The 10,687-nt window shown below is 55.7% G+C and overlaps 1 protein-coding gene across 6 annotated transcripts in view; it reads left to right on the top strand.

Annotated features, from left to right (window-relative positions):
* Window positions 1-10,135, top strand: part of NFRKB (nuclear factor related to kappaB binding protein) — a 32,737-nt gene extending 22,602 nt beyond the window's left edge. For 5 of the 6 annotated variants that reach the window (XM_027531311.1, XM_027531314.1, XM_027531315.1 and 2 more), the window contains 9 exons: window positions 272-395; window positions 556-635; window positions 726-946; window positions 1,040-1,307; window positions 1,915-2,127; window positions 4,303-5,049; window positions 7,627-7,733; window positions 8,379-8,514; window positions 8,622-10,135. In XM_027531311.1, the coding sequence (XP_027387112.1) occupies window positions 272-395; window positions 556-635; window positions 726-946; window positions 1,040-1,307; window positions 1,915-2,127; window positions 4,303-5,049; window positions 7,627-7,733; window positions 8,379-8,514; window positions 8,622-8,747 (2,022 nt within the window). In that variant the 3' untranslated portion in view covers window positions 8,748-10,135. The remainder of the gene's footprint in view (window positions 1-271; window positions 396-555; window positions 636-725; window positions 947-1,039; window positions 1,308-1,914; window positions 2,128-4,302; window positions 5,050-7,626; window positions 7,734-8,378; window positions 8,515-8,621) is intronic. The other variant, XM_027531313.1, reaches the window with a different exon arrangement.
* The last annotated feature ends 552 nt before the right edge of the window (window positions 10,136-10,687 follow it).

The raw sequence follows: 10,687 nt of genomic DNA on the forward strand, positions 1-10,687 counted from the left end.
CCAGAAGAAAGGAGTCTGTCTGGGGAAGGGTGAGCAGAGCTGCCCTGTGACCTTGCTGATGGCGAGGCTTTCCTTCAGCGTCTGCTGAGGGTCCTCAACTCACCGTCTTCAGGGCAACTCCGTCCCCCTGGTCTCCTGGTTTCTTGTTTTGCTGAGTGACAGGTGAGCCACTGGGAGTAGGTTCTGTGTGGGGGCTGTGCCCCGCCCCCCCACCCCGGGTTTCCTCTGGCGTCTGAGCCGGTGGTTTTCCTTCCCTTGTCCCGGGTCTCAGGTGAACACAGTGGTGAGCGGCGCCCTGGACCGGCTGCATTATGAGAAGGACCCGTGCGTGAAGTATGACATTGGGCGGAAGCTCTGGATCTACCTGCATCGGGACCGCAGCGAGGAGGAGTTTGGTATGTGCCCCGCTAGCCCCGGGCGTCCTGACGTTCTGTCCCGGCCCCACCCTTCTCCTCCTTGGCATTCGCTCAGGACGCCACTGTGCAGGGGTCGGAGCCCTGGCTCTCAGCGAGACCGCCCTCCTTCCTGAGCTCAGCTGCCCACTCTTGCCCACAGAGCGAATCCACCAAGCCCAAGCAGCTGCGGCCAAAGCCAGGAAAGCCCTCCAGCAGAAGCCCAAGCCCCCGTCCAAGGTGGTGAGTGACCTCGTGGGACGGCGGCAGAGCGGCTGAGCCATTCCTGCCTCTTTGCTCACGCTGCGTGCGTTCCATCTCGTGTGCGTGCAGAAGTCCAGCAGCAAGGACGGTCCGGTGAAGGTCCTGAGCGGCGGCCCGTCTGAGCAGAGCCAGCTGAGCCTCAGCGACTCCAGCATGCCCCCCACCCCGGTCACGCCCGTGACGCCCACCACGCCTGCTCTGCCTGCCACGCCGATCTCCCCGCCACCAGTCCCGCCAGTGAACAAGAACGGCCCCACGACAGTCTCGGAGCCGGCCAAGTCTACGTCAGGGTGAGCATTCCGCGTCCTGCCGGGCCTTCTCCTCCAGGCTCCTTCCGCGTGCTGTCCTGAGCTGTGTCTTCTTTCCCCGGGTGCTCCTCGCAGTGTTCTTCTCGTGTCCTCACCAACCATGCCGCAGCTGGGAACCATGCTGTCCCCGGCATCCAGCCAGACCCCGCCGAGTTCTCAGGCTGCTGCCCGTGTCGTGAGCCACTCGGGCTCGGCTGGGCTCCCCCAGGTGCGGGTGGTGGCCCCGCCCAGCCTTCCCGCCGTGACGCAGCCAGCAGGGCCAGCCCCGCCACTTCCACCGATGCCCGCGGGAACGCAGATCCGCATGCCGGCCACTGGCGCACAGGCCAAAGGCGGGCCACAGGTAAGAGGGACGGGCTGCACATATGGGCTCATGAATCTGGTGGGCAGTCCGGGTTGGGACCCAGGACCTGGGTCACTGCTGCTGCTGATGGCATTTATCACAACAGCTCAGTTAATGCCTAGGGCCCAGTGACCGAGTTATGAGTTGTGTTTGCACGTCGGGAGTCAGAACTATGGGAAGTTTAGTGAGGTACCCCAGGTTGTGACATCAGGAACCTGGTGGATGAAGGTGGGATGTGAATGAGGCCCATGAGTGTTAGTGTCAGGCTCTTTCTGTCGTGACTCTAATCTTCTCTAGGCCACTGATCGTGGGGCTGTAGACAAGAGTCTCCTGCCTCAGGCCCCTGTGCTGTAAAGGGGTATGGTGTTTCCCCTCTCTTTGCATGGTTAAAGTGAGATGTTAGATATGAAAGTGTTTCTGAAAGTTAAGCTGTTCTACTAGCATGTCAGAGCTCCACACTGTCCACTTCAGGGGGTAGTGAGTGCTCGGTACTATAAGCTTAGAAACCCTTCTAAGGGAATGCGTCTTGGGTGGTGACAGCTAGAGACTTTCTGGGTTCCGGTCTGCGGCTTCCTGTCTAAACTCTCGGCCTCCTGCCCGGAACTAGACAGTCATGGCCACTGTTCCAGTCAAAGCGCAGACAGCGACGGCCACCGTGCAGCGGCCGGGACCCGGGTCGGCAGGGCTCACGGTGACAAGTCTCCCTGCGGCGGCCAAGCCCACAAGCAAGCCTGCCACCAGCTCTCCTGGGGGCCCCACTCCCAGCACCCCCACGGCAGCTGTTCTTCAGAGCGTCGCAGGACAGAACATTATCAAGCAGGTACATGAAGCCTCTCTGCACGGGTCTGAGTACTTTGTCCAGAATCAGAGGACAGTTGGAGACCTTAGTGGTTTGTGACCTCTGATTCTGAGTTCATTTCTATTCAAGTGTGAGTTTCCAGCAAGGGCAGTGCAAGCTTGGGAGATGCTGCAAAGGGTTTTTTTGTTTCTCTCCATGTAATTCAGGATTTAGTAGCTGAGTCCTTGGATTTGGAGTCAACTTTTCACGGATGTGCTTATCTAAAACCCTGTAGAACGGATGGACAGGTGGTGTTGGCATTTCATTTTCCACTTGTGGAAACGGAACGTGTGTGTCTGTGCTTTCATAGCGGTGTGTGCGTGAGGATAACCGTGGAGCTGCAGGGACTGTTTGGGCAGAATCGCACCGACTGCTGAGAGCAGGGCCTGGGTGGTGCTGAACGTGCTGTAGATGCTGAGTGCTGTCGTTCTCCTGACACCGCAGGGCAGCCACTTTGATTATTCCCATTTTACTGTGAAGAAACGGAACTACTAATGATGAAGCAAAGTTATTTCTTCGTCAAACGAAGGTTTCTTGAGTGCCCTCTGTGTGCCGGGCACTGCAGGGTGTGGGGTCAAGGGGTGAATCACATGGACCAGGTCCCTGCTGTCCCGAGGCTTGTAGTGTCACATGTCACAGCTCTGGGGGACAGGCACGTACTTCCGGGGTGAATTCCATAAGGCCGTGACAGTCGGTCAGCGGGAAGGGCGGGGGTCAAGGGTGATGGGCAGAGGTGGCAGCTGATGAGGGAAGGCCTGTCTGGGGAGGGGGCTCATGAGCAAGGTGAGCGAAGCTGGAGAGCACACGCCGTGCTGTGCTTTTCCAGGCGCAGCCTCCCAGGTGTGGGAATGGCACGTGAAGAGGCCTCCATCAGGAGTGTGTGGGGAGCAACGGGAAAGCAGCTGGACGCTCCTGAGCACGTGAAGGTGTTAGAAGGCGAGGCTGCCAGCAGCTAGCTCAGACTTCGCCTTTAGTTTAGATGTGACGGGAGCCGTGGAAAGACTGTGGGCTGGGATGACTTGACCTACTTTACGCTTACAGAGATTCCTGTTTGGGAAGGGAGCTGGGAGGGGTGTTCAGGTGGAAGAGAACATAGGTCACTGTGGCCGGTTCATGTTGATGTACAGACCAGCATAATACTGTAAAGCAATTTTCTTTCAATTAACGATACATAAATTAAAAAGAAACCCCTGCTTGTGCACCGTGGACACTGGAGCCAAGAGCAGAAGCAGGGAAGCCACGTGGGAGTGGGTAGCAGCCGTGTAGCTCCAGCATTAGGCGTGTGTAGAGGCCTGAGAAGTGAGCACTCAGTGGACAGGGGTAGTGAGTGAGCTTGACCGGCACACTGGGTCATGGATTTTGGGGAACGGGTTCACGATAGAATGTGAGGCAAGGCAGGGGAGACGGTGATAGATAGCCTTGCTTTTGCTGAGGGCGGAGACCTAGGCTGCAGGGGGATGTGGAGTGAGGCAGGGGTGGGCATGCTTTAGGGTGGGGGCGGCACTGTGACACTCAGTGGTCCGGCAGAGGTGGGGGTTGGCTCACTAGACACAGTTCTTCGGCTAGGAGGGTCGTACCTGTTGCATGTGGATGTTGGCTCTAGGTAAGTAGGCGTTGGTGTGAAAACCAGTCTGGTCCCAGGGTGCAGCCCTTCAGCACCGAGTGTGGTGCTGCCTCAAAGTGGAGGTTGGCTCAGCCATAATTAGATGTTTTTGAGACAGTAGGAGAAATGTGAGTGTGTCTTATAATATTTACCAGGTGGTTATTAGGTAAGAATAGATAGTTACTTTTAAATTTGGTCCTGGGCTATTTTATGTGAAGGTCTGGAGCAGCCTTGGATACCCAGGGACAAGTGTTGATGAGCAAAATGATGTTTATCGGTTTACTTTAAAATATTCCAACTCCTCCCTCCCTCCACCCGGGCCCTTGAAGAGTGGGGAGAAATAGATATTCCTGGCCACGTGGTGACTTCTGAAGCTGGTGGTATGTGAATTTGTTAGGCTGTTCTCTACTTTGGTGACCGTCCTCCATTTTTCAAAGTAAAAAGTTAGGAAAGTACAGGAAACATACATCTCTTGCAATGGAGGTTCCCTGGCTTTCCCCTGAAACCCGTTGAGCCCGGAGAAGATGTGTGTCAGTGCTCTTCTTTCCCTGCAGGTGGCAATCACTGGGCAGCTTGGCGTGAAGCCCCAGACGGGCAGCAGCGTCCCCCTCACAGCCACCAACTTCCGGATCCAGGGCAAGGACGTGCTGCGTCTGCCACCCTCCTCCATCACCACGGACGCCAAGGGCCAGACGGTGCTGCGCATCACCCCAGACATGATGGCCACGCTGGCCAAGTCCCAGGTCACCACAGTCAAACTGACCCAGGACCTCTTTGGGACGGGCGCCGGTACCACGGGCAAAGGCATCTCGGCGACCCTCCATGTCACATCCAACCCCGTTCATGCCACTGACAGCCCTGCCAAGGCCGGTGTGGCCACTGCCCCGTCGTCCACTCCAACAGGGACCACTGTGGTCAAAGTGACTCCTGATCTCAAGCCAGCGCGTTTGATGCCAGCGCTCGGCGTGAGCGTGGCCGACCAGAAGGGGAAAAACACGGTGGCCTCATCGGAAGCGAAACCAGCTGCCACCATTCGCATCGTGCAGGGCCTGGGGGTGATGCCCCCCACAGCAGGCCAGACCATCACGGTCGCAGCCCACACCAAGCAAGGGCCCTCAGTGGCTGGTGGGTCTGGAACTGTTCATACGTCGGCCGTGTCTATGCCCAGCGTGAACGCTGCCGTGTCCAAGACCGTGGCTGTGGCTTCTGGGGCGGCCAGTGCCCCCATCAGCATCGGGACCGGAGCCCCCGCCGTGCGGCAGGTCCCAGTCAGCACCGCGGTTGTCTCCACGTCCCAGGCCGTGAGTAACTTCAGGGGTGTAGACTGGAAGCCCAGTCTGTCTCCTCTTTTGACCCAGACAGGCTTATTCACTGTGTGACTCTTGTTTAGTTCTGAAACACGTTACTAAAGTGTGGCACGGGCAGTAGTTCTCGTAACAGTAAAGCAGCGCGGAGGTGCGTGGAGTAGATGCGAGCTTTCTCTTCCACCCTCTGGTTCCCCTCTCGTGAGGCTCGTCACTAGTGGTGTTTCGCCGTTTATCCTCCAAGTCCTTTTTCTGAGCATTTTCATACATATGCACGAAATTTTAAGATTCCTATGAGAAACCTCAGTCTGTATACTGTTCTGTGATTTGCTTTGTTCATTTAAAAGTACGTCGTGGGGGTTGTTCCAGATTGTACGCTGAGACTGTGCCCTTTTAATGAGATCGCTGTCCCTTGTTAATACCCGGCGCTACGGGGCCTGTTTGTTGTGTGAACACGGGACAGTGTTTCAGGAGTGGGCCGGGGAGGTACGCATCAAACGTTCGACACTCCCGCTGTGTTCAGAGAAAGACCACACCAGCCTACGCTGCGTCAGCTAGCCTTCTGTTTCCCTTACCCCTTAACCAGCACGTGAGAGCCTGTTCTGTAAATCACTATGTCCCTGTCTTACTGGGGTTCTTTTTCTCTTTTCCTGGTTTTTGGTGGGGTGGGTATCCCTTTGTTGGGGGAGGTTGGTGAGGGCTCTCCAGGGGTGAATGGGATATTTGCCATTGTTTTTCTGGGGTGTTTTTCTGGTATTTTCATGTTGTATGAGCTCGTACCAACCTTTATATTTTTCACATATTAGTTCTTTTATGTGTAGAAAATATTTTCTTTCAGTCTGTCATTTTTTAACCTTGCATGTGAAGCCTTTTTGCTCTGCAGGTATTTTATCTGATTAGATCATCAGCATTTTCTGGTTCCTAGGTTTCACTGCCTTATGCCTCAGCCCAGGGTTATGAAGATGTCGGCTCTTGTTTTCATAAAATATTTTTAGAGTTTAAAAAAAGTATAATGGATAAATCCACTTGAAATGTATTTCTGTGAATGTCATGTCTGAATAAGCTCCTCCTTCATTTTTCACATTATTCCAGCATCGTTGCGTAGTATGTCTCTTCCCAACTAATTTGAGATACTGCCCTTATCGTAAACCAGATTCCTGTATCAACAGGTGTGTTTTGGGGAGCAGGTGTTTATTCTTTAGCCTCTGGGTAGGGGGCATTGTTCTGTATGGCAGGTGCATCTGGACAGTACAGAGCGCAGTCTGACTTCTCTAAGTAAGCCGTATAGTGAAACCTCATCGATTAGGATAAAAGCTCGAGTGATGGGGAGAGCAGGACCAACACGGTAGGAAAGCCAGGCACCCAGCCCTAAGGTGCAGCCTGGCTTTAAAGGAGGTGTGTGTTGAGGTTCTCACATCAGAGAATTAAGGCAACGAAGAAACGGCGCTCACTTGATCCACTTTTCTCTTGAGTCCTGACACAGGTGTGTCCCGCGGCATCCAGCTTGTGGCCATCAGTCGGGGTGACTGTAAGGAGAGAGCTCCGGGTGGGGCAGGCAGGTTGAGGGGTGGTGCCTAGGCAGCTGTTGCCTTGCTCACAGAGGGACGCACCGTCGGTGGGTGCTGCTCTGAAGTCTCCCCAGCGCCGGGTTCTTAGCACAGCCATGCAGCCCTCAGTCGATTCCCTGAAGGCACCACCTGGCCGCGTCCTCTGGCCTGCTGGCACCGTTCAGTGCTTTCTCTGGGGCTATAGTTGACTCATTTGGAGATCAGTGTCCGGCCCGGGGGACAGGTTTCCTCCCGAGTGCCTGGCTGCTGTAGAACCAGTTTGCCTGTAGGAAATATTGATTCCTTTTCTTTGCATCTTGTTGACTGCTCCTCTTGAGTTATTTTTTTCAAGTCAGGTTTACACAAGATTTTACCGTGTATAAATTTTATCAACCAAAGGTTAAAACCAGGCCACCTAAAAACTGGTGGCTGTAGTGACCTACCCCAACCATCCTGAAGTCCCAGACACGCCAGGCATCTCCAGCTCCCTTTGCGCTCCTTCCCCACATTTAACTGTGAGGTGCACTTCTCTCTTGGGTGAGTTTAGTATTAGTGTCCCCAGCTCACCTCTCTCATCTCTGGGAGGAACAGTACCCGGGAATGTGCCCTGCTGTGTGCTCCCCTACTCTGCACCTAACCATGACAACTCCTGATCGCCTCTGTCCCGGCTCAGGTCCTCCGCCTGGCTGCCTTGTGCCAAGTGTCGGGGTGCTGGATGAGTGAGAGCCTTCCCTCTGGGACCCAGCCTCTACTGCCGTGAAGGGAACACACGCTTTCCTTTGTGGCTCGGGGGCACGTTTTATCCTGATGCCGGCAGGTGCCCTCGGCTGCTTTGATTCAGCAGGAAGGAGGAGGCTCACAGACAGATGACCCTTGGTAGAACACACGAGCCCTTACCTGGACCCCAGCTATAGGAGCATTGGGCCCTACAGAGGACTCTTTGGCTCCTGCGGCCCGGCCCCTGGGTGACGCTGCACGGTGGTCCTTGCCTCCTCCTTCTCATAAACCTGATTCTGTTTCTCTGTAGGGTAAGCTGCCTACACGGATCACAGTTCCGCTGTCTGTCATCAGCCAGCCCATGAAGGGCAAGAGTGTGGTCACAGCCCCCATCATCAAAGGCAACCTGGGTGCCAAGTAAGTGCTGTGGTGGGTGGGGGAGGCAGTGCTGGGGGCTCCTGGACACGAGGGCACAGGGAAGGCGGCTGGTTCCTGGGCTCCTTCATTGTGCTTGACGGTGTCTCAAGCACCTCAGGTTGTTTCAGGTGCTGGGGATAAAGTGAGGTCAGTGCTACCAACAGGCTCACGCTGTAGGAACAGTGAACTAACCTCGTCTATGGGGTGGTAGTGCATGCTCTGGGGACAGAGCAAGGGACCGACAGGAGGCACTGGGTGGAGTGGGCGGTGACCGGCGTGCTGTTAGGGAAGCCTCCCCGCAAAGTCAGGCCCTGGGGTGTGATGGTGCAGAGAACGAGGGCCTCCCTGGGTCCAGAGCTTTGTGGCTCTGACTTGACGAGAGTGAAGGTGAAGACAGGAGTCTGGGTCTCTGGGCAGCTGCCCTGGGGCCGGGTTTGTGGCTGGGAGCACACACCTCCCGGCACCCATCCTGACCCTGGCCGGTCACCAAGTAGACACAGAGCCTTTTCATCCAGAGCACCAGGGGCCTTTGTCTGACACGGGAGTGTGGCAGCTGGAGGAAGGGGGGGATCTCTGGCTGGTGTCCCGTCAGTCCAGTGCTGGGGTCCCCTGGCCCGGGCTTGGCCTCACGCCTCTCCCCCACAGCCTCGGCGGGCTGGGCCGCAACATCATCCTCACCACCATGCCGGCGGGTGCGAAGCTCATCGCTGGCAACAAGCCAGTCAGCTTCCTCACGGCCCAGCAGCTGCAGCAGCTCCAACAGCAGGGTCAGGCCACACAGGTGAGGCCCAGTGCCCTCTCAGGGCTCGGGCTACTCCCTTCCCTGTGCGCTCGTCCTCACTGCAGGCTGCTGGCCATCTGCCCACCAGACGCTCTTTCTGTGCACAGGTGCGCATCCAGACAGTCCCCGCATCCCACCTTCAGCAGGGAACAGCCTCTGGTTCCTCCAAGGCCGTCTCCACCGTCGTCGTGACCACGGCCCCATCTCCTAAGCAGGCACCCGAGCAGCAGTGATTCTCAGGGAGGAAGACATTCAGCGGCCGGATGCCACGCCAGTCGGCCTTCAGGCTGGGAGGGCAGGAGCGCGGGTGGCTGCCTCACCCACCTCTGCCGGGCGGGGTGGGTGTCTGTCTGAGGAAGGCCAGCGGTGCGACGCTGGCTGCCCAGCTGCGCTCCGCGGGGAGTGGGCTGCGCCAGGTGTGCTGCGCCCCCGAGCTCTGTCCTGTCTGGTCCAGGAGAAGTGTCTCTGGTGGGGGTGTGTGAACTCACTGTGGTCACATGAGCCCAGCTATCCCAAGAGGAGACACTGGGGACGGGCTGATGTCACAGATGTGTGGATGGTGAGTGAGACTCGTTCTGTGCAGGGGTTGTGTTTACCCTGGTCTTGTCTGTGATTGGTGGTCTGGGTCGGTGTTCTGTGTCCAGATGTTTTTATGTAACATTTTTTGAAAAAACCTGTTGTACATCTCTATCAAGGAGAAACCTGGGCTTAGACATGCCCCCACCCCCAAAAAAACGCATATTAAGTTGCTTCAGTAGTGTCCAACTCTTTGCAGTCCTATGGACTGCAGCAAGCCCAGGCTCCTCTATCCATGGAATTCCCAGGCAAGAATACTGGAGTGGGTTGCCGTTTCCTTTTCCAGGGGATCTTCCTGACCCAGGGATCGAACCCAGGTCTCCTGCATTGCAGTCATATTTACTTAATTTTTTGACGAGAGTGAAAGAACAGCAAGATCCCTAGTAAGTTAGTGGCTGACTTGATGGCTGCATGCTAGCAGAGTGGCCATGAGGTGGGGGAGAGACGTGGGCATTGAGGTCATGTGGGGTCCCAGAAGTGGAATTAGTGTGGCAGCTCTGCTTAAAGATGGGCAGTCAGGATCTCGACCGCGGTCCACCCTTCACCTGCTGACTCTGTCCTCCTTGTCGAGCCTGTCTACATGTACATCCAGAGCCACTGGACAGAGTAGGCGGAAGCCAGGACACATAACTGCTTTCACAGCACAAGTTTTATTGTGGTTCAGAGATGATATGTTTTGCTTTGCTCCAGAGCAAGAGTCAGCAAACCCGATTTTGTAAATAAAGTTTTACTGGAACATAGCCCACACCCATTCACTTAGGTATGGTCTGTGGCTGCGTCCAGTTAGAAGGCAGAACTCAGTAGTTGTCACAGGGACTGCACAGCTTCAAGTACAAAAACCTTCCTACCTGACCCTTGAGTAGAACTTTGCTGCTTCTGCACCAGAATATGGTGGGGCCGGGGGGTATGTGGCCACAGCTGCCTCGTGGGTCTGGGTTTATTGTCATTAGCTCCTGGGTGTTCACGGTTCTCAGTCTCCACTGAGCCATGGGCAGAGCTCAGAATGTGGTTTTAAAATGTAATTAAAAGCACTGGTTGTCAACAATGTGTGCCTCTCATATTGGAGTGGGTGTTGGGTGGTAAAGCTTTTCTGCAGCCATGGGGCTTTCCTGTCTCTCAGGAAAGTATCCAGGTTATTAAGAATGTTTTCCTCACCCATGAAAGTTGAGTGACATTCTTTGATGGAGTCAGGGTGAGGAAGTGGAGTTGGAGGGCAGTATCAGGCAAGTTGCAGTGGTGCAGAGAAAGTTAGAGCAGCTCACTGGACACAAAGACGTTTGATTCCTAAAGCAGATCTGTGAGATAGGCGTGGTCATTCCTCTTTTAACTGAGAGAACCCGCGTCTGAGTTGAGGTTAGAAAGAACCAAGACGTGAGTGCAGTCTTCTGGTTGTAGGTCAAGTGCTCTCTTTGCTACCTTCCTGCAGGGAAGTGACATGTCCTGATGAGACCTGGTGGCCGCCCCGAGCCGGGAGGGGTGGACCTGGGGGCCAGATTGCAGGGGTGAATGGGCGGGGCGGGATGGAGCTCTTGACGGGTGGTTGAGGGCTAGCACGGAGAGGAGATTGGTGACGGGTGGTTGAGGGCTGGCGCAGAGT

The sequence above is a fragment of the Bos indicus x Bos taurus genome, chromosome 29 (assembly GCF_003369695.1).
Source record: "Bos indicus x Bos taurus breed Angus x Brahman F1 hybrid chromosome 29, Bos_hybrid_MaternalHap_v2.0, whole genome shotgun sequence".
Lineage (NCBI taxonomy): Eukaryota > Metazoa > Chordata > Mammalia > Artiodactyla > Bovidae > Bos > Bos indicus x Bos taurus.